The sequence below is a fragment of the Xenopus laevis genome, chromosome 1L, assembly GCF_017654675.1.
Source record: "Xenopus laevis strain J_2021 chromosome 1L, Xenopus_laevis_v10.1, whole genome shotgun sequence".
In the NCBI taxonomy this organism is placed as follows: domain Eukaryota; kingdom Metazoa; phylum Chordata; class Amphibia; order Anura; family Pipidae; genus Xenopus; species Xenopus laevis.
In genome coordinates, this window is record NC_054371.1 from 228712393 (window position 1) to 228736413 (window position 24021).

Below are 24021 nucleotides of genomic sequence, written 5' to 3' on the forward strand. Positions count from 1 at the left end.
GTCACAAAACAAGGAAGTATAACATTTTCCCCTTCCCACCCCTAACTTGCATATGCAAATAAGGGTTTGGTATTCGGCCAAATCTTTCACGAAAGAGTCGGGGGTTCGGCCGAATCCAAAATAGTGGATTCGTTTCATCTCTAGTTTTTAAAAACAAAATCTAATTTTTCCATGTCGGATGAATCTAGTTTGAATCAAATTCGATTCCAGTTTTAAAAACTCGATTTGAGTTTTTTTCTCCAAAAAAACATTAAATGTCAGGAAGGCTGCAAACAACTCCAAATTGATCCCAGGACGTCTCCCTTAGACTTAAACAGCAATTCGGCAGGTTTTAGGTGGCGAATAGTCGAATTCGAGTTCTTAAAGGGCCAGAGTATGTAAATCTCGAAAATCAAATTAGAATTTTTTAAAACCTTTAAATCGAATTTGAATAACTCCCTAATCAAATTTGCCAGTTTGATTTTCAAATTTTCAAATGAACCCTTGATAAATCTGTCGCCAGCTTTGCTCACCCACTGTCACTTATTTGCACCTCCAGCAGTGACCAATGTGTTTGCTTCTCTCGCAGGACTATATTACTAAGTGTCATCTCTCTGCTCAACGAACCAAACACATTCTCCCCGGCTAATGTCGATGCCTCAGTCATGTTTAGAAAATGGAGGGACAGCAAAGGAAAGGACAAAGAATATGCAGAAATTATCCGGTGAGTGCTATCAACTAATCCGTAGCAACGTCTCGTTTATATCAGAGGTACCATTGGGTTCCTCAACCTCAAGTTTTTTTGTTTTTTAGGGGAAACTATTGTGAAAATAAAAATGTAATATATGCTTCATCATACTGAAGAAACTTTGTAAATACAAACAATTAAATATTCTGTACTGTTTCTGAAATAATCAAGTTTATCTTCACTATTCCTCTCTCAGCATCTGTTTCTCTTCATTCTCTCTTCATGCAGCAGTTGGGTGTCAGATATTCACTGACAGTTACATCCAATATATCTTATAGGGGGGCTCCTTTCCTAGCAGATGTATTAGAGCTCACTCAAATAACTGATAACGGTACAAACAAAATGTAACAAAATAACTTCCTTTTGCACAAATTCTGCATGTAGAGAGACATGATGTCTGGTGAGTTTAATAGAGTGACCTCTAATACATCTTCTAGGCAAAAGGAGCCCCCCCCTATAAGATATATTGGATCTAACTGTCAGTGAATATCTGACACCCAACTGCTGCATGAAGAGAGAATGAAGAGAAACAGATGCTGAGAGAGGAATAGTGAAGATGAACTTGATTATTGATTGTATTTAGAAAGTTTCTTATTGCAGTATGATGAAGCTATTTTTGCGATAGTTCCCCTTTAATTACACAGACCCGGGCACTTTGCCTGCAGATTTTGCTTCCGGTTTCTCCAAAGTGTCAGGGCATGAGAATGGCTTTTTGTATAAAACGTTTTTTCGCTAAAGCTCTAATGTGCGACAGCTTTGTACAATTGGTATCAGTAATGTTTGTATAAATCCTCTCTGTTCTAAGGGTGTTGGCACACGGAGTCGCCTGAGATAAATCTTTGCTGCTGCAGGCGACTAATCTCCCCAAAATGCCTTCCTATGAATCACCGACAGGAGGCGACTTCAGGGGGAAACCGAAGCAACGTACAGTATATGCCATCCCACCGGTGACTCACACTTGCCTGTGGGAAGGCATTTGGGGGAGATTATTAGCCCACAGTAGCAAAGATTTATCACAGGTGACTAAATCTCCCCATGTGCCACCACACTAAGGGCCAGATTTATCAAGGGTCAAATTCTAAATTCGATTTAGATTTTCGATTTATCATACCCTTTAAGAACTCGAATTTGACTATTCACCACCTAAAACCTGCAGAATTGCTGCTTTAGTCTTGTATTGGGATCAATTTGGAGTTGTTTGCAGCCTTCCTGACATTCAAGCTATTTTTGGAGAAAAAACTCAAATCTAGTTTTTAAAACTCAAATTGAATGCCTTTCGAGTTTTCAGGTCGATCCTATTCACCCAAGTTTAAAAAATTAGATTTTTTTTAATAAATTTCGATTGGTCAAATTTTGAGTTCATGGTAGTTTTAAAAAAAAACTCCAGTGAATTCGAAAATCGACCCTTGATAAATCTGCCCCTAAAAGGCACATTTATCAAGGGTTGAATTTCGAATTCATGCGAGTTTTTTTTTTTTTTTTTTTTTTTTTTTTAAACTCACTCAAATTCGATTGAATTCCAAATTCGACTTAGGGAAATTTATTAATAAAATCGATTTATAAAAACTCGGACGAATTCAAACGAGCCGAAAACACGAATCGAATTAGATTTGAATTCAATCAAACTCGATTCGAGTCTCCCATTGACTTGTACAGTAATTTGGGCTGGTAAATTGAATGAGTATTAATTGAATGTGCTTTAGAGATACTAAATACCGTCACACATCAAATCTGTATTAAATCTCCGCTATTTCTAGGAAACAAGTGTCGGCCACGAAAGCGGAGGCGGAAAAGGACGGCGTGAAAGTCCCCACGACGCTGGCGGAGTACTGCATCAAAACCAAAGTGCCTTCTAGTGACAACAGCTCTGACTTACTCTACGACGACTTGTATGACGATGACATAGACGATGAAGATGAAGAGGAGGAGGACGCCGATTGTTATGACGACGACGACTCTGGTAACGAAGAGTCCTGACCTGCTCCTCTCGTCTTTTCCTTTTCTCCACAGCCTGATCCTTCCGACCTCCCCGCTCTCTCCCTCCGCTCCTCCCGCTGCTCTTTTACCCTTGCTGGGAACGGAGCAGATCTCAAGTGGGAGGAGTCTCTTTTTCTGGCGGTAAAGACCAACTTGCCTTCTGCATAAGGAGAGACGCACGGACGCGGCTCCAGTTTACGGGCAGTGACGCGGGATGGGAAACGTGGCGGAATCTCTGCAATTCCTCAATGCTGCACCGATCTCCTAGTGCCGTGCACTTCTTTTACTTTTCCTACAAACCCTCCATCCTTTTTGTCTTTATATCTTTATACACTGTGTCCATCTTGATTTTGATTCTCGCCGTGGAGGAGACTGTAGCCTCTCCGGTGCCCCCTCGTTCCTCGCCGTTTTCTTTATCCGCTGAGGGAAGGCGACTTTTCTTTGGGAATTGATGCAGAGAAGCAACTGAGCGAACTCTACGACGTAACCATGCAATATTGCCAAGTTCCAGCAATCACACTTGTACCTTTTTACTTTTACCTCAGGATCCAACATGGCACCCCCCATCCCCAGGTCTGATACCGTGGCCCTTGTGGGGGCCCCGCTGAATGCCCTTATTATTATTACTACTACTGCTGCTGTTGGAATGAATGGCTTTCTGTCCGTCTGGGTGAAACATAGAAAGCTACAAATAAGCTGGACACACAACAGGGGTATTGTTCTGCAACACAACTTATTGCTACAACTTCACAACTGAAAAACAAATGTTTGAGTGCAAGAGGTCACGGCTTAGCTAATGTGTTTCCTTTCTCTTCCTTGTTTTTAATTTGCCCTAGATTTCTTCCTTTTTTTTCTTTTGTGTTTCTTTTGTTTTTTGCATTCTCGCACCCATGGCTGCAAAAAAAAAAAAAAAAAAAGGGTATTACTGCAGTTGCAGGGCTCTTGTGGTATGTTTGTTTGTGGGTGTCTTTCACTGTTGTAAAGCAGAAAAGGACAAATAAAGCAAGATGTGAAATCCAAAATGGCTGAGCAGGTTTGATGGACAGGACATTCCAAGCCAAAGGGCGGGCCGTTGTGTTTAGCTCCTCCTACCTTGTACAACTACCACCCTGACCCCATCAAACAGGTGCACAAGCTTTGTCTGCAAACTGTGTATTCACATATTTCATTTTACACTAATAGTGTAGAGATTGTATCAAAATGGTTACCATAGTGACATTTAGGAACACCCAAACTGGATGCACCACCGCACATCCACGGCAAACCATTTTTTCCCATTTAAAAGCTACAAGCACATCAATTTATTCATAAAGGTGAGATTTGGGGTCTTGGTACCCCTGGAACTATAGCAGGGTGACACCCCAATGTTTCTATATATCTGTAACCTTGTTATGAGCTAAGGGAGCCCAGTCTGAAGGTCAGTTAGGGGGAGATTTGGGGTGAGTGTTTATTTGTACCCTGGGTACCCCTGGAACTATAGCAGGGTGACACCCCAATGTTTCTATATATCTGTTACCTTGTTATGAGCTAAGGGGGCCCAGTCTGAAGGTCAGTTAGGTGGAGATTTGGGGTGAGTGCTTATTTGTGCTCTGGGTACCCCTGGAACTATAGCAGGGTGACACCCCAATGTTTCTATATATCTGTAACCTTGTTATGAGCTAAGGGGGCCCAGTCTGAAGGTCAGTTAGAGGGAGATTTGGGGTGAGTGCTTATTTGTACCCTGGGTACCCCTGGAACTATAGCAGGGTGACACCCCAATGTTTCTATATATCTGTAACCTTGTTATGAGCTAAGGGGGCCCAGTCTGAAGGTCAGTTAGGTGGAGATTTGGGGTGAGTGCTTATTTGTACCCTGGGTACCCCTGGAACTATAGCAGGGTGACTGTTACCCCAATGTTTCAATATATCTGTAGGGGGCACAATCAAATGATAGACTGCAGAGTCAGGGTTTCAACCTAAAATATCTCAGTAAGTTGTACCTGAAGAATAAGTGTTACTGAGTTATCACATACAGTATGTTATAGAATTCCAATAAGTGGAACAGAAAGGACCCAATACTAAGAGAAGCCAACATGTCTATTAAATTGATACAGGTATGGGATCCGTTATCCAGAAAGCTCCGAATTACACAATTGCCATAGGCTCAATTTTATCCAAATAATCCAAATTTTAAAAAAAATGATTTCCTTTTTCTGTGTAATAATAAAACAGTCGCTTGTACTTGATCCCAACTAAGATGTAATTAATCCTTATTGGAGGAAAAACCAGCCTATTGGGTTTATTTAATGTTTATATGATTTTCTAGTAGACTTAAGGGATGAAGATCCAAATTACAGAAAGATCTGTTATCAAGAAAACTGCAGGTCCCGAGCATTCTGGATAACAGATCCCATACATGTACTTCAAAAAAATGTCTGTACATATAGAGTTTCCAGTACCATGAAGTTCGGGGCACATTAAGCCGGTGGGTGTATCGGGGGTCACTGTCTTTTATTCCCTTAGTCAGCTGTGTGTATTTTGGGGATACTCTGATGCTTTTATATTACTTTATACCTTCAGCTGGATGTTCTGGGAGCTAAATAGCAATAAATACCCTTGTGGTGCAGGTCCAGTAAATCTCAAATCTTTGGGGGAGACCTTTTGTGGGGCTTGGGGGTAAAGCAGAATTTTTTCGGGGGCAAGTTATTTATATAACATATATGTGGCCGAGCTGTGGCTAGTGATTGCCCATTTCATTGCTACTATTTCATCGTTGCTGCTCTGGGTATTTGCTTGTGTGTCACAGTTTGTAGCAGACGTATCTACTTGCAGTTCTACTTGTGCGTGGGGTGGGGGGTTGTGTCCCAGGTATAAGTGCTGCCCCCAGAGGACGGGGCTGATATCACAGGGGTGATCTTGGGGGTCTCATTACTGATAGATAGATAGATAGATAGATAGATAGATAGATATGATAATGCTGCTCAGGTGCTGTGGGTAATGCAGGTAAGTAGCCCCAGCAGACTCCTAACATGCGTGTGAATCTCATATACATATATATGAATGAGAGATCGGTGATTTGTTTATACACATTACAGGGCAGGACTTATAAATTCAATTCATGTGCTTCCAAAGCGGAACGGGCTCTTTGCTGCCCCAGGTGCTGTACCCCCTGCCGGGGGAAAATTGCACAAATCAATGAAGACAGCAGCACCCCGGAAATATTGAGAAAGTGAAAAACTTTACTTTAAGTTGCTTTAGGCAACGTTTTGGGCTACTCAGGCCCCTTGTCAAGCCTTTAATTAATGTGAGCATGAGTTTAAATACCCACAAGACTGGGAGGAGTCACAGTTCCCACCTCCTTATTACCCATAATTCACAGTGAAACATTTCAGTGCACTAAAAGCTCCATCATAGAGCACTTTTATAGCTTATAATTGTGTATGTGCTATATAGAATATAATATTCTGTGACTTGTGTTTATATATAACAGTGAAAATCTCCATTTATACAACGTTACCCAAGAGATACAATGTAACAAGCTCTTTAGAAAAGTGAAATCATTGAAACAATGTCCTTAGAACGTAGAAGCAACACTGTAACATATTGGACTGTAATATTACTTTACTTTGTCTCTATTCACCTCTTGAAAGTATTTATTTCTGGCTCCAATGTTGAATTGAGGGGTCAAGTACCCCAGAATGACTCTGGATCTGGAGCTCCCACAGCTTTACATCTTACTGTCCTAAAATATAATCAACAAAAGGAAAGTAAAGGTTGTGCTCATAAGTTTACACACCCTGGCAGAATTTATGATTTCTGAACCATTTTTCAGAGAATATGAACGATAAAACAAAAACTTTTCTTTCACTCATGGTTAGTGGTTGGCTGAAGCCATTTATTGCCAAACCACTGTGTTTACTCTTTTGAAATCATAATCACTACCCAAATGACCCTGATCAAAAGTTTCCACACCCTGGTGATTTGGCCTGATAACCTGCTCACAACTTGACACAAAGGGTTAGAATCAGTGGCGTAACTAGTTGTTACTGGGCCCCATAGCAAATTCAATTTAGGGCCCCAAAATATTTATAAGTTGGCCTATTTTACCAAGATATATTAAAATTGCTAATTAATTAGGGTCTCACTGGGCCCCCTACACTCCTGGGCCCCCCTGCAACCGCAGGGTCTGCTTCCTCTATAGTTACGCCCCTGGTTAGAATGACTATTAAAGGGAACCATCTTCACCTGTCATCTGTTTGCTTGTAATGAGTGTCTGTGTATAAAAGCTCAATGACTTTCCGGACTCCAGACAGACCCTTGTATCTCTCATCCACTGCTGCACTGATGTTCTTTGGATTCTAAAGGTGCCCATACACGGAGAGATACGCTCGTTTGGTGATGTCGCCAAACAAGTGGATCTCTCTCCGATGTGCCCACGTTGAGGTGGGCAATATCAGGCTGATCCCTAGGGCCCAACGATCGGATCCTAACGAATGTGAACGGGCGGTCGGATTGCGGGACAGTATCAACGAACAGATGCGGCCGCGATCCGACGGGATTTTTTGTCCCATCCGATCGAGATCTGCCCGACTTTCGGCCAGATCTCGATTGGAGAAGCCCGTCGGGGGGGCCCCATACACAGGCCAATAAGATGCCGACTCGGTCTGTCTGCAGCTTTAATCGGCCCGTGTATGGCCACTTTTAGTCATGGGGAAAGCAAAAGAATTGTCAAAGGATCTGCGGGAAAAGGTAGTTGAACTCTCTAAAACAGGAAAGGGATATAAGAAAATATCAAAGGAATAGAGAATGCCAATCAGCAGTGTTCAAACTCTAATTAAGAAGTGGAAAATTAGGGGTTTCTGTTGAAACCAAACCACAGTCAGGGAGACCAACTAAAATTTCAGCTACAACTGCCAGAAAAATAGTATGGGGTGCAAGGAAAAAGCCACATATAACTTCAAGTGAAATACAAGAAATACTGGAAGAACATTTGCTCTCATCAGCCCAGAAGTTGCGTATGGGACTTGGACTTTCCAACATGACAATGATCCAAAACACAAGGCCAAGTCAACCTGTCAATGGCTACAGCAAAATAAAGTGAAGGTTCTGGAGTGGCCATGTCAGTCTCCTGACCTCAATATCATTGAGCCACTCTGGGGAGACCTCAAACCCTGTGCAGTTCATGCAAAACAGCCCAAAAATTTACTGGAACTGGAGGCTTTTTGCCAGGAAGAATGGGCAACGTTACCGTCTGAGAAGATAAAGAGCCTCATCCACAACTGCCACAAAAGACTTCAAGCTGTCATTGATGTTAAAGGGGGAGATACAGGGTTTTGATCAGGGTCAGAGTAAACACAGTTGTTTGACAATAAATGGCTTCAGCCAACCACTAACCATGAGTGAAAGGAATGTTTTTGTGTTATCATTCATATTCTCTGGAAAATGGTTCAGAAATCATAAATGCTGCCAGGGTGTGGAAACTTATGAGCACAACTGTAGATAAACAGACACATGTTAAAAACAAACCCTATAGTAAAGTTACTCATATAAACCACATGGGAGTATATTCTCTATTCACCGGCCAATGTGTTAATCCAGCGCATCTCTAGTTTTTTGAGGATTTATGTCACCACCTCACCGAAGTGTCTCTACATTGTCACTGACCTGGTAACACAATTGTGACATGGATAAATGTAATGGTTTGTAATGTATGTTGCATTTATGTTGCTTGATCCTTTCTTTTACCTTCCAGGTTGTTTCACCCACATAAGCTCAGCCACACGGGCACTTAATCAGATAAACCACAAACCTAGATTCGCAAGTATAATATTTTTAAATCTGAATATTTTTACCTGTGTGGGGATGTGTAAAAAAGTTTCCTTTTGTAATATTATTACAATGTACACAGGATAAACAAGGGAATGTACCCAGAAGGTCTCTTAGATTAACGGTATAAACACGATAAAAATCTAAGGGACCTTCTGGGGACCCCTCAAAAGGGGACATTCCCTTTTTTCAATTGGTTTTCATAGTTTATTTATTTATTTATTTTTTTATAATTTTTGAATTATTTGCCTTCTTCCTCTGACTCTTTCCAGCTTTCCTTTCAAAGGAATACATGGTTGCTAGAGTCATTTGTACCCTAGCAACCTGAAAAAAAGCTAAGTCAAAAACCACAAATAATAAAAAATGAAAACCAATTGCAAATTCTTAGAATATCCCTCTCTACATCATACTTACAGTTAATTTAAAGGTGAACAACCCCTTTAAAGTATTGAGATTCAAATTACGGCAAGACCCCTTATCTGGAAAACCCCAGGTCCCATACGTGTAATAATGAGGTGCTCCAGTTTCCCTGGAAAGGTTGTTAAACAGTGACACCTAATGGACATACAGATGTACTACCTCAATGTGCTTATTTGTCTTTTGGTACCAGTTTAATGGCAGATACTGAGAATATGAAGATTTGTAACTTACTAGATGGCCGAACTGTCAGTGCAGACCACTATGGGGTTAAGTATCCACCTCTGAAGGCAGAAGAAACAAAGCATCTTGGCTGCACCCTCCTCATAAGGGTAAGGCCACACTGGGCGTTTTGGGGAGATCTGGTAGCATAGCGACTAATCGCCTCGTCGACCAATCTCCCCAAACGCCTTCCCTCACTTTCGGGTGACTTCGGAAAATGAACCACCGCGTGTGATTAGCGCTGGCGATTTTTCATTTTAGCCGGCGCAGAGTGAGGGAAGGCGTTTGGGGAGATTGGTCGCTGCAAAGACGAGGCGATTAGTCACCAGGCGACCAGATCTCCCCTAAAACGCCCAGTGTGGCCTTACCCTAAAAGCCCTTGCCCCTCAGCACTTTTGTCATTTACATTCATTATTTATTTATTTTTAATTCTAAGAAATTAAGGGATACGTGTACTGTTAATATGAATGAATTGTGTTACAACAGCGCCACCTGCTGGTCAGTTTCCCACCAGTCTGACCAGCAAGTAGTCAAGGAAGTTGTCAGGAGAAAGAAAGAGGCTGATGTTCTTCTGCTTAGGAATAAAATTAGAAACCTTTCTCACATCTTTCCTAAGCAGAAGAACATCAGCCTCTTTCTTTCTCCTGACAACTTCCTTGACTACTTGCTGGTCAGACTGGTGGGAAAATGACCAGCAGGTGGCGCTGTTGTAACACAATTCATTCATATTAACAGAACATGTATCCCTTAATATCTTGGAATTAAAAATAAATAATGAATGTAAATGACAAAAGAGCTTGGAATAGTCCCCTCATTCATTTCACATTCACTTATTTTAAAGGTTTACTTATCTTTTAATGCTCTAGTGGACTGTGCTCTAACCTTGAATGGTCTGTGTTTCTTACTAAGATCCTAAGCACAATTTATTGTCTCTACAAGGCATCTGGTTATTGTACTTTTTGATACAAAAGACCCCTTATTAATACCATAAGTGACTAAAAGGGCATCTGCCTTCCTGTAAGTCTTGGATCTGTCTGTATCTAATTGCCCTGATCACATCCAGTGTGTGTAGGGCTTTCTCCTTATCATTAGATGGATTTGGACACAGTGAAGGAAGATCAATTTCCTTATTTATGTGAAAAGCAGAAACCACTTTGGGTTGTGAATGACGGTTTTGTTCTGAAAACTGCTCTGTCCTGGTGTCATATCTGCCAGGGTTCCTTGTATGATAAAACTGCCATGTCAGAGACGCGTTTTCCTGATGTAATCGCTAACAAGAAAGTCATTTTGTAGGTGAGAAACGTAAGTGCACAGGACACTAATGGCTCAAAGGGAGGCCCTTGTAGCACCGTTAATACTGTAGTGAGGTCCCGGGGGGTGTTGGATCCCTATATGGTGGTCTAACCTTTCCTACTCCTTCCAAAAATTGTATCCAATCTGGTTCTGTCGCCCCCTGATGCTCAAGTAGTAAAGAAAGAGCTGAAATCTGTCCTTTCAGAGAGGCTAAGGATAGTTCCAAATCGAAGCCTGGTGTGAGGAACTCAACTACTGTTTGTATTGAAGTTTGCCACCAGGGTAGGTTCATGGAATCTCACCATTTTTAAAAGCTCTTTGTGTCCTATGGTAGACTTTGTGGATGGTTTATTCGCTTCCTTCATCAGAATCTCTGTTGCCTCTTTTGAGAACCCCTTGGCTCGCCACAGTTCAGCTTCAAGAGCCACGTCCTCAAACGTGGCAAATAGTCGTGGCTGATTGGTCCTTGCCGGAGCAAGTCTGGATGTAGAGGGAGTCGCCATGGAGGAGCTGCCGACATATTCGGGATTGGGTCACTTACCAGCAATTTTTCAAAATATATTCCGACCGAAATACATTAGTTCCCTACCTTCCTTCATTAAAGATACGACGGCCACTAGAAATATGATGAACAGATATGGAGTTACTTGTGACGTTACATCACTATACACCTGTATCAATCACAAACACGGTTTGGAGGCCATTAAATTTTTTCTAGACAGCGACAGTTCTGTTTTACCTTTACAAAATAAATGTATTTTGGAAGGTATTAAGTTTATACTGTATAATAATAATTTCTGGTACGAGGGACATCATTACCTCCAAGTTAATTAGCCATTAATGTTACAAGTTGGGGTCAATTGAATCACCTGGCGGTTACATAGACGATTGTGTGATGGGTTGGAAGGGAACGGAGAAATGTTAAAGGAATTCATACAGAATTGAAACAATAATAATGATAATCTTACATTTATCCATGAACATAGTAGAGAATCAGTAAATGTTTTAGATCTCAATATTTACGTCACAAAAGATGGTTTGAAGACTCGTCTATACACAGTCATATGAAAAAGTTTGGGAACCCCTCTTAATTATTTGGAGTTTTATCATTGGCTGAGCTTTCAAAGTAGCAACTTCCTTTTAATATATAACTTGCCTTATTGGAACAGTAGGATTTCAGCAATGACATAAAGTTTATTGGATTAACAGACAATATACAATATGCGTCATAACAAAATTAGACAGGTGCATAAATTTGGGCACCCCAGCAGAGATATTACATCAATAATCAGCCTCTAGACGCCTCCTATAGCCTTTGATGAGTGTCTGGATGTGGCTATTTTTGACCATTCGTCCAACCAAAATCTCTCCAGTTCAGTTAAATGTGATGGCTGCCGAGCATGGACAGTCTGCTTCACATCATCCCATAGATTTTCCATGATATTCAAGTCGGGGGACTCCAGAATATTGTACTTGTCCCTCTGCATAAATGTCTATAGATTTCCAAGTGTGTTTAGGGTCATTGTCTTGTTGGAATATCCGACCCCTGCAGCGGAACTTCAACTTTGTGACTGATGCTTGAACATTATCCTGAACAATTTGTTGATATTGGGTTGAATTCATCTGAACCTCAACTTTAACACGGGCCCCAGTAGTCCCTGAACTAGCCACACAGCCCCTGAACTAGCCACACAGCCCCACAGCATGATGGGACCTCCACCAAATGTGACAGTCGGTAGCGGGTGTTTTTCTTGGAATGCCGTGTTCTTCTTCCGCCATGCAAAGCACTTTTTGTTATGAGCAAATAACTCACTTTGTTCCAAAATGACCTTGTCTAAATGAGCTTTTCCATACAACAAGCGAGTGTGTTTGTGTGAGTACAGAAAGGGCTTCTTTCTCAACCCCCTGCCATACACATGTTCTTTGTGCAAATTGCGCTGAATTGTAGCAAGATCTTCTTGCAGGTCTTTGGAGATGATCTTTGGCTTGTCTGTAACATTCTCACAATCCTCCGCATATGCCGCTCCTGTATATTTCTTGGCCTGTCAGACCTGGGTTTTACAGCAACTGTGCCTGTGGCCTTCCATTTCCTCATTCCATTCCTTACAGTTGTAACTGACAGTTTAAACCTCTGAGATGCTTTTTGTAGCCTTCCCCTAAACCCTGATACTGAACAATCTTTGTTTTCAGATCTTTTGAGAGTTGCTTTGAGGATCCCATGCTGTCACTCTTCAGAGGAGAGTCAAACAGAAGCACAACTTGCAATTGGTCACCTTAAATACCTTTTCTTATGATTGGACACACCTGCCTATGAAGTGCAAGGCTTAACCAGCTAATCTAACCAATTAGGTGTTGCTAGTAATCAGTGTTGAGCAGTTACGTACATTCAAATTAGCAAAATGACAAGGGTACCCACATTTTTGCACATCCAGTTTCTCACATTTGATTTAATTCCATACAACTGAATACTGCTTCACCAAAAATCTTTGTTGAGAAAACACCCCAGTACTCAGATGTTCCTGGTAAATGAAAAATAAAAGATATGGGGAGCACTACTTATTCTCATCAGGTATTGTTGTATATGGTGTTGCTGTTCCTTAGACGTACGGCCACGTCAATATTCAGCAACATTTCACAGGAAAGGCAACCACTTCACCACTTCTTGCTGAGCAAATAATCCTTTATTTTAGCCAGTTGTACCACTCCAAGTACAGAACAATGTTTCGGGGGTTTGCACCTCCCTTCGTCAGGGCGGGATGGCACTCGGATCGTTCAGCTTTCTGAAGTTGCCCGGTTTCCTCGTGGGGCAACTTCGGAATTACGAAATGTTCCAAGTGCCATCGTGCCGGTGATTTACATTCTAGCCAGCGGGAAGGCAGCTCTCCTGAAATAGCAGCGAGTGTCTCTGCCTTTACTGTTTCCAACTCCAGCTGTAGGACAAAGATCAAGGAGCTAGATTTAAACAGATAAACTGGGATTCTATTTGGAGGATTATTTTGCTGCAGCCACTGGTTCTGCAGAGTTGGAGAAAGTTTGTATTAAACAATACAAAAACTATAAAATCCACATTAGATTACATGACAACACAGGACCCAGTGCAGTCTGTATATTCTGATTATTAATCAGTCTTGCTGTATCGGCTTCTGGCAGATATTATTGGACTTGTGCTGTTTTCATACCTCCCAACATTTTGGAAGTAAAAAGAGGGACAAAAAATGTGTCTGCATGTAGCACAGCGAAAATTTTGACCACGCCCCTTTCTGTGGCCACACCCCCTAATTACCATGCTCATTTTACAAAATTTGGCAGCTTATGAAAGTTTGAAAATATTTCAAAATATATCTAAACTTTTTTTTGTGTCTCAAAATTGTTACAAAGTATCTTATTTGCACCTGTTAGCTGTTCTGGGCTCTCTGCTAAAAGCCAATTAAGTGAGAAACTTTGTTTCTTTTTCTGGCTGTTCAGTGCAGAGAAAAGAGGGACTTTCCAGTAGAAATCAGGGACTGCGGGTTGAGCTGTCAAAAGAGGGACTGTCCCTCCAAAAAAGAGACAGTTGGGAGGTATGTGTTTTGATCATTTATGATGATCCCTAAGCAGCCCAGATCACACTGAGCATGTGCACAGTCTTGGTCTTGCAAAGATGTATAACAAAGTTACAAGATGGTGGCCAACTTTGAAAGCATAAATTATTTGTTTGATTAGGCTTGTGGTGCAGTAAGTTCATGTTTATGTTTAGTATACAAAATACGGCATTTCTAGCCTTATTCTATTATACACTTTACTTTAAATAAAGCCAATAGGCTGGTTTTGCCTCCAATAAGGATTAATTATATCTTAGTTGGGATCAAGTACAAGCGACTGTTTTATTATTACACAGAAAAAGGACATCAGTTTTAAAAATGTGGATTATTTGGATAAAATGGAGTCTATGAGAGACGACCTTTCCGTAATTTGGTCCTTTCTGGATACCGGGTTTTTGGCAAATGGACCCTATACCTGTACAAGGTACTGTATTAATATTATAGATGGAGTCTACGGAAGACGACATTTCTGTAATTCGGAGCTTTCTGTTGTGGATAGTGGGTCCCACAGCTGAATCTGAATGAGGGAAGTGTGAGGCAGATAGTGTGTGTGAGTAAATGACAGAGGGAAGTGTGAGGCAGCTATAGAGGCAGTTCCTGGTGTCTGTGAGGAAATGACAGAGGGAAGGAGCTATGACGTAGAAAGCGTTGGGTTGTACCATTGTACTACGGATAGGGAGGCAGTAGGAAGTCACATGACAAAATCAGGAGAAACTCCTCCCCCTGTTCCCTGATAGACTCACACATTAGATAAGGAGAGAGAAGGACGTGAGTATGAGCCCAGCAGCGGGACACAAACAACGGAGCCTTTGTCACTGAGCTACCGATGAACTTTACTGCTCCGGAATAACTGTCCCGGCGCCATGAGAGCGGCTGTGTCTCCTCCCACCCCCTGCAGTTGGTTCGGCCCGTGACTCCGCCCCTCAGCTGTCACATTACGCTAATGAAACGTGGGCGGGTCTTTGGGAGGAGAAAACAAACCCTTTTCGTTACATACGTCATTGTGGCGCGCGAAGGGTGAGAGGTCAGCTGATCGCTGTGCTGGTTCCGTTTCGGTTCAGATCCACCGCTCGTTTTATGTTGTGTTCGACGGGCCGGAGCTTCTCCATGCGGGCGCAGTGCTGCGGGTTAGAGCATGACCCGGAGATCAGTTAGCAGGAAGCGGAGGGCCAATCCTGGATCAGGCCCCGGGGAGCAGGTACCGGAAGCACCGGAAATTACCACTGGCTCAGACCCTGTGTCACATCCGGGAATGGGCCCCTGTCTTATGGGACTGACTGTGACTGACTGACTGTAAGACTGTTCCTGGGTCTGTGTATCTGTGAATGAGTCTGTGTGACTTTCAGGCTGTGCCTGTGAGACTGTGTCTGTCTGTCTGTGAGACTGTGTGACTGTTACTGTCTGTCTGTGAGACTGTGACACTGTGACTGTGAGACTGTGACCGGTGTAGGAAACTGTCCAAGGTTTTGGGAGTTGTAGTTCGACTGCAGCCAGAGAATTGAATCATTAAACCACATCTCCTGCACTGACAGGGGCCCCCCAATAGTAACTGGGAATCCTGTGTGAGTTTTATGCTGTGGCCCCTGGGTGAGTTCGGAGCTGGAACACGAGACAGTAGGAAGGGGCGGGGAATGTAGAGCAGGTAAGTGGCTCCAGCTGTGGCCAATGAATGTGTCAGACTGTCACTCTCCAGATAGTAATAGTTAATTTAAAGGTGCACAACCCCTTCAAGAAGTTGCTCCTTTTAGTAGACATCACCCAGGTGTGTAACGGACTCTTTCCCTCCCTATAGTAATGTCTGTCTTCCCCTTTTATTTTGGTTCATATATATATTTATAATTGATAGTGAATGGAACCCATTGTTGGCTGAATCTCCCGTAGACCTTCCAGCCCATCAGCACCTCTGGGTGTTACACTCCAGCCCATCACCTGCTCCCAATATCTTTCTCCCCCCCATTAAACCTCGGCTTTTCTCCCATTAGTCTGACTGGGATCACTCGGCCCATAAGCGCAAGAGGCTCCCCCCTGAGAAGAAATCACTTGTGTTCTACCTGAAGTCCAGAGAGCTGAAGCCTCACAATGACTCCACTTACCTTCATCTGTTACGCGGCCACGCAGCTTGCACTCTACCCAGCATTCTCTCCGAGAGGGAGTTCCACCTGGGCAACCTCAACAAAGTCTTTGCCTCTCAGTGGTTAAACCACCGGCAAGTTGTGTGCGGCACCAAATGCAACACCGTGAGTTTGATTCTTGTCACTTATACAAACATTGGGGTAACAGTCACCCTGCTATAGTTCCAGGGGTACCCAGGGTACAAATAAACACTCACCCCAAATCTCCCTCTAACTGACCTTCAGACTGGGCCCCCTTAGCTCATAACAAGGTTACAGATATATAGAAACATTGGGGTGTCATCCTGCTATAGTTCCAGGGGTACCCAGGGTACAAATAAGCACTCACCCCAAATCTCCCCTAACTGACCTTCAGACTGGGCCCCCTTAGCTCATAACAAGGTTACAGATATATAGAAACATTGGGGTAACAGTCATCCTGCTATAGTTCCAGGGGTACCCGGGGTACAAATAAGCACTCACCCCAAATCTCCCCCTAACTGACCTTCAGACTGGGCCCCCTTAGCTCATAACAAGGTTACAGATATATAGAAACATTGGGGTGTCACCCTGCTATAGTTCCAGGGGTACCCAGGGTACAAATAAGCACTCACCCCAAATCTCCCCCTAACTGACCTTCAGACTGGGCCCCCTTAGCTCATAACAAGGTTACAGATATATAGAAACATTGGGGTAACAGTCACCCTGTTATAGTTCCAGGGGTACCCAGGGTACAAATAAACACTCACCCCAAATCTCCCCCTAAATGACCTTCAGACTGGGCCCCCTTAGCTCATAACAAGGTTACAGATATATAGAAACATTGGGGTAACAGTCACCCTGCTATAGTTCCAGGGGTACCCAGGGTACAAATAAGCACTCACCCCAAATCTCCCCCTAACTGACCTTCAGATTGGGCCCCCTTAGCTCATAACAAGGTTACAGATATATAGAAACATTGGGGTCACCCTGTTATAGTTTGGGGGGTTCCAGGACAGTCTGATGTCATGTGATTAAGGCAAATTGTGGGTTCTCGTTGCAGTTGTTCGTGGTGGATGTACAGACGGGACAAATAACAAGAATCCCCATCTTGAAAGACCGGGAGCCAATCAACGGGAGCCATCAGAGCTGTGGAATCCACGCCATTGAGATTAACCCTTCGAGGACATTGTTGGCCACAGGAGGGGACAATCCTAACAGCATTGCTGTGTATAGACTCCCGACACTGGACCCTGTGTGTGTGGGGGACGTAAGTGGTGCCGGGTGTCTGTGCCCAATCTCATGGGATCACTGTATAAAGGCTGTGCCAATGTTTAGCTGCGGGGAGGGGGGGTGTTCAGCTGCTGCACGCCCCCCCTTTTACAAATGGAAAGGGACACACAGCAGGGCATGGGAATGTGGGGAACCCCCTGCAAGTTCATTACAATGTTAGTGCAATGTTTCAGGGGGAGCTGGGGCAAATGATCTCTGTATAAACAAGCCCTGCTGTGCCACTTATATAAGAGTAATAAAGCCCCGGAGCAGCTAATGAGCCGTGTTTATGTTCTCCCCAGGGGGGCCACAATGACTGGATCTTCTCTATCGCCTGGATCAGTGACACTATGGCTGTGTCGGGTAAGTTCCCTCCAACGGGGGATTGGGTTGAGGTGGGAAACATTTAATGTGGCACAGGGGGTAATATAACTGCTGCTGCAGCACTTCTTTTTACTGGGATCAGGGGCACCAATAGCACCATGTCCCTCCCCCGTGCCATTAAGCAGCATGGGGGTATTTGCAGCAGCACTTGGTGTTGTGAAACTGAGAGCTCCTCCCACTGGCACAGGCTTGTGTCACGGGCAGGTGTCACTTCTCTAACTGTCACTTGTCTGTGACTGTCAGGTTCTCGGGACGGCTCCATGGGTCTGTGGGAAATGACAGATGAAGTTGTGAATAAGAGTGACTTTCAGCATGGCCTCTCCCGCGTCCCTGTGTACTCGCACATCTCTCACAAAGCGCTGAAGGACATCCCCAAAGAAAGCAGCAACCCGGTGAACTGCAAGGTGCGAGCTCTGGCCTTCAACAGCAACAACAAGGTCAGTGATTGGCTGGGATCTCTCTCGTCATTGGTACAATGGGGGGGGGTTTATACAGGGGCCGGGCCTTTAACTGACACTTTGTTTCCTCCAGGAACTGGGGGCTGTTTCTCTGGACGGTTTCTTCCACCTCTGGAAAGCAGAACAGACTCTCTCTAAGGTACAGTCCCTCCTCTTCCTCATTAGATCACAGGCAACTCCCTGTATTTCCTGGGTTCTGCTTGTAGTTCAGCCCCCGCACCTTCCCAGCAGCGCTAGCATTAAAGGGGAAGTAAAGTGTATAATAGAATAAGGCTAGAAATGCTGTATTTTGTATACTAAACATAAACATGAACCTACTGCACCACAAGCCTAATCAAACAAATAATTTATGCTTTCAACGTTGGCTACAGGGGGTCACCATCTTGTAACTTTGTTATACATCTTTGCAAGACTAAGACTGTGCACATGCTCAGTGTGGTCTGGGCTGCTTAGGGATCGTCATAAACAAAGCTGCTTGAGTTCTGCATGGCTGGGAAGTAAGGCGGAGCTCCCCCTGCTGTTCATAAGTATGATTGTTTCCCTGCAGAGCAGTTAGGGACCGTCTGACAATTCCTATCCACAGCAGTAAATGAAGGGGGAATTTCACTGCATACAGTCAGGTTTCTTATAAAAACGGCACACATTTTTTAATTAAAGTATATTGGAGGTAGGTTTCTTTTTCATTAAAGAAAGTAAAAATGGGATTCTATTTTTTTGCCTTTCCTTGTCCTTTAAGTAGCAGGTTGCGAGCTTCCCCTAGTGGGACCCAGCATGGCGGGATTATCAGGGTGGGATCATCCCTTAGCGGGACCCAGCAGGGCGGGATCATCCCCTAGTGGGGCGGGGCATGTTACAGCACAGGGAGTGATTGCACATTCTGATTGATTTCACTCAGCTGCTCTCCACGAAGCTGCCATACTGCAGAGAGAACGTGTGTCTGGCCTATGGGCTGGAGTGGTCTCTTTACGCTGTCGGGTCACAAGCTCACGTCTCCTTCTTGGATCCCCGGCAGCCTCCTCATTGTGCCAAGTCTGTGTATTGCAGGGAGCAGGGCAGCGGTGAGTGTTTCATCTGCCTGCGACTCCTACACACACGGGCGCCACTCAGACACGGGGGCCACTCAGACACGGGGGCCACTCAGACACGGGGGCCACTCAGACACGGGCGCCACTCAGACACGGGGGCCACTCAGACTGGGGCCAGTGTAGTTCAGCCTCCCGTGTGAATCATTTGTTCCCCATGTTTTTGTCTTTCAGGAATTCGGTCGGTCAGTTTCTATGAACACATCGTCACCGTGGGGACCGGCCAGGGGGCTCTTCTCTTTTATGACATTCGAGCGCAAAGATTTCTGGAAGATTCAACGGGAAACTGCCGGAATGCCAAGAAGAAAGGGGACACGCTGAAGCTCAGCACCGGGAAAGGCTGGCTGGTAAGGCTGACACATAGCGGCAAATGGGACCCATTATTTACTGGATCTTCAGTTTAGTTTCCCTTTATTTTTCACCTCAATTCTTTGTTATTTTTTACATTCCCAAATCTATTTTTCTCTTGCCTTCTGTTTCCATTTTTCTCTAGCTCTGTTTATTTCTCTTACTCTTTCTTCGTCTCTGTCTAATTCATTCTCTTACTCTGTCTTCTCTTTTCTCTCTGTTTCCTTCTCTATATCTTTCTTCCTTCTCTCTCTTTCTATTCCTCTCTCCTTCCTGGTCTCATATCTGGTGCTGGAGTTTAATGTGCGGGTGGAGAGACGGCTGCGGTGTTTGTGAAGTGGCAGTTTGCTGTATACAGAGGGCAGTTATTTTCCTGTATTTCTCTGTAATACCCTGAGATACAGAAGAGCTTTCAGCCTGAAGGGGGCGGAGTTATTGCAAAGTATTGATCTGTAACTTTCTTTGCCAGAATCACAATGAAATGTGGCTGAATTACTTCTCCGACATCGACTGCTGCCCGAATGCCGTTTACACCCACTGTTACGACTCCTCCGGAACCAAACTCTTTGTGGCGGGCGGGCCTCTACCCACAGGTCTCCATGGCAACTACGCCGGCCTATGGAGTTAAATGAACCCAGTTCATCCCGCCTCCTTTTCTCTCGCTGAATCAGAAGTTTCTCGTTTATTCCCCAATTATCAGGAAGTTGTTTGTTGGCCGAGTCTTAAGTCTGAGCTTTTACTCTGCTGCTTCTTGAAAGAAGTTTTTACTGTTCTCGCCAACAATCCCCCGTTTTTTATTTAATGATTTTGAGAGAAAAACTTGCCATTTGTTTTATGTTGCCAATTTCTCTTACCTGGGAAACAATAGCCCGGCATCAGCCGTATGGACTAACAGCCATTCCACAATCACCGCTGCAGCCCTTTCCTATCAAACTAAAAACCTCCTGGTTTCTCTTTTTTTTAACTTCCCCTTGGATCCTTGTTCTTGTGTCGCACATCCGATGACTTGGAAAACTTACAGGCTGAAGCCAATCCAAGCAGCACGGAGGTTGCTCATTGGTGTCACTACACAGACTGCCCAGTGAAATCCCTTATTTCCCACCAATCGGACACTACCAGATTTTCCGTGAAAGTCTGGGGGGAACAGTGCGTGTGATGAGTACGTGTTTGTGTGAAGTAACTTTGGTTTCTATTATTTGCAGTGGATAATTGTCGTTAATGTTATTCGCAAAGGTGAAGAAAAGCTCTTTATTCTTTGGGTCCCGCGTCTGGGACTGGTTTTAGCATTTTTTTTAAATGTAAAGGATTCTAATGGCTCTGTATATTAAATCTGCAATAAACCCGAAAAACACAGGTTCTGTGTGACGTGTCCTTCCAGCCGAACTCTCCTCATAATTCTGGGTGTAGGGACACGAGACGCCCAGGGCAGTGTCATTCTGTGGCTACTAAAGCAAATAAAGTTCTTGTATAAAAAAGGGCATTAACTCAAGGGATGAAACCTAATTGTGTCTCTTTATAGGTCCCTGGTGAGGCCTCATCTGGAGTATGGGGGCAGTTTTGGACTCCAGTCCTTAAGAGGGATATAAATGAGCTGGAGAGAGTGCAGAGACTAAGTGCAACTAAACTGGTTAGAGGGAGGGAAGAGTTAAATTATGAGGGGAGACTGACAAGGTTGGGGTTGTTTTCTCTGGAAAAAAGGCGCTTGTGAGGGGACATGATTAGACTTTACAAGTACATTAGAGGACATTATAGACAAATAGCAGGGGACCTTTTTACCCATAAAGAGAATCACGTACCAGAGGCCTCCCCTTCAGACTAGAGGAAAAGAAGTTTCATTTAAAGGAACAGAGTAGGGGGTTCATCACAGTGAGGACAGTGAGGTTGGGGAATGCACTGCCGGGTGATGATTCAGTTAATGACTATAAGAGGGACTTGGATGATTTCTTGGACAGACATAATACAAAGGCTATTGTGATACTAAACTCTATAGTTAGTATAGATATGGGTATATATCATTTATGTGACAGTAGGGAGGGGTGTGTGTATGGGGCTGGGGTTTCATTTGGAGGGGTTGAACTTGATGGACTTTCTCTTTTTTCAACCCAATTTAACTATGTAACTATGTAACTATGTAACCCTGTCAAATTGAGCCTCCCTGAATTGGGTTGGGCTCTGGGGGCCTTGAGAGAGATCTGGAAGGATCGGTAGGGTCTAAAGTCTCTGTTCAGGGTAATCGGCTCACTGAGGCCAGAGGGGGCTAGTGTCCCACCTTCCCCGGGGTGAGTCAGTAGAGAAGAAGGAAGAGCTGAGGGAGTTAACAGCAGGTATGGAGGTGCTGGTGACATTCATAGACCTGGACACACTGATCCTGGTTGTCTCTGGGTAGGGATTGTGCACTGGACGTTCATATTGGAATGAAGTATAATGGTGCTGTATGTCTGGCTCGTAGGGACACTTTCTGACCCCAGCGCAGTGCAACGTGGGGAAGTCTGAATGGGAAATAGTTCTGAGTGGAGAACTGGACAACCCCTGGTGCCAAAAACTGTACAGAGGGACACTAGAAAAGCTGACATTTTCTGATGGTTCTCTGGCAAGATAGGGAGGAGTCGGGTTCTTATTTGCTAGTGTCCTGCCTCCTGGTCGTAGGTGCAATACCGCTGGTCCTATACCGCTGGTTCCCGAGTCTCCACAGACAAGAGACATTAGCAGTTTTATACTGCTCGACAGTTCTTTGAAGGCTCAGAGCATCAGTGACCCAGTGCATTTTGTGTTTTTATTGAACAATAGGTTTGCTGATTCTCTGTTGAGCCAAAAGCCTGGTATAAGCAGTGTAAACATGCAAATAACTCAGAAACTACTAAAAACAGAATTAATGTAAATTGCAAAAGTGTTCAGAGACACTAAGTTATTATCAAAGTATTTCTTGGGTTTTGATTCCCTTTAACTGAACCTTCTTGTCACAAATTCAGCGATTTGTATGTTTGTTCCTTTCCAATGACAATATGTCGATTCACCTCCAGAAAGGAAGGTTCTCCAGACTCTATAGTAGGGGGCTGATTCATTAAGGGTCGAATATCGAGGGTTAATTAACCCTCGATATTCGACTAGGATTTGAAATCCTTCGACTTCGAATATCGAAGTCGAAGGATTTAGCGCAAATACTGCAATCGTACAATCGAAGGATATTCCTTCGATCGAACGATTAAATCCTTTGAATCGAACATTTCAAAGGATTTTAATCCAACGATCGAAGGAATATCCTTCGATCAAAAAAACTTAGGAAAGCCTATGGGGACCTTCCCTATAGACTAACATTGACTTCGGTGGCTTTTAGCTGCCGAACTAGGAGTCGAAGTTTTTTTTTAAAGAGACAGTACTTCGACTATCGAATGGTCGAATAGTCGAACGATTTTTAGTTCGAATCCTTCGATTCAAAGACGTAGTCGAAGGTTGAAGTAGCCCAAAAAATACTTCGAAATTCGAAGCTTTTTTACTTCGAATCCTTCACTCGAATTTAGTGAATCGGCCCCTAAGTGTCTGTTGAAAGTCCTCTGGAAAACCTTCTCCTGTATCCCCAGTCTTCAGGCCGCTAGTGGTGCCATATACAGCCCTGGGCACAGAGGACTAGAAGAGTCATCCTCCACTTGCTGCTTTTGCTTGTTGATCTAGAGCAGATGTCCCATCAACATTTTTTACTCACAATCCACATTCAAGTGTAAAAAGTGTTGGGGAGCAACACAGCAATGAAAAAGTTCCTGGGGGTAAGAAATAAGGGCTGTGATTGGCTATTTGGAAGCCCCTATGTGGATTGGCAGGTTACAGGAGACTCTGTTTGGCAGGACACCTGGTTTTAAAAAACCAAACTTGCCTCAAAACCTGGAATCCAAAAATAAGCTTCTACTTTGAGGCCACTGGGAGCAACATCCAAAGGTTTGGTGAGTAACATGTTGTTCATGAGCCACTGGTTGGGGATCACTGCTCTTGGGTAGAAGCACTTATGGTTGGTTACCCCTTAGATTGGAGTTGATGTTTGTCATATGGGTTCCTGGATGTCCTGTATCTGAGATGGGAAGGAAGACAGAACCCTGGAATTCTACACTGGTATAAAGACCATCTAGTAGGTATATGTGTGGGGTTAGAAACCAAAGTCTAATTTGCTGTCACAAGCAGGGAGGGCACCTGTAAACGGCTGGTTGAAGTCAGAGGTCTGTCCAAACCCTGGGTCTTTGCACTGCTCCGTGCTTCATTACTGCCTATACAAATGATGCCTTCATCTCCTCCTACTCAAGCTCAACCCAGTAACGGAGCCCGACCCTGTAGGAAGGTTTTGACCGATACAACAAGAGCAAGTCTGTGTTGAAACAGG

At 43.7% G+C, this 24021-nt stretch overlaps 2 protein-coding genes across 2 annotated transcripts in view; both read left to right on the plus strand.

The window, feature by feature from the left end:
• The window catches only part of ube2r2.L (ubiquitin conjugating enzyme E2 R2 L homeolog), a 29811-nt gene extending 26085 nt beyond the window's left edge, over positions 1–3726 (plus strand). The window contains exons 4-5 of the mRNA XM_018242337.2: positions 569–703; positions 2485–3726. Coding sequence (XP_018097826.1) covers positions 569–703; positions 2485–2704 — 355 coding nt within the window. The 3' untranslated portion in view covers positions 2705–3726. The remainder of the gene's footprint in view (positions 1–568; positions 704–2484) is intronic.
• An 11374-nt stretch (positions 3727–15100) lies between these two features.
• dcaf12.L (DDB1 and CUL4 associated factor 12 L homeolog) lies at positions 15101–21015 on the plus strand (the record flags this gene model as incomplete). Its single annotated transcript, NM_001094597.1, is given in 9 exon segments — positions 15101–15219; positions 16004–16258; positions 17175–17381; positions 17686–17746; positions 18011–18204; positions 18299–18364; positions 19121–19283; positions 19482–19654; positions 20125–21015. Coding segments are annotated over 9 exon segments (1341 nt in total). The 3' UTR covers positions 20284–21015.
• Positions 21016–24021: the final 3006 nt, after the last annotated feature.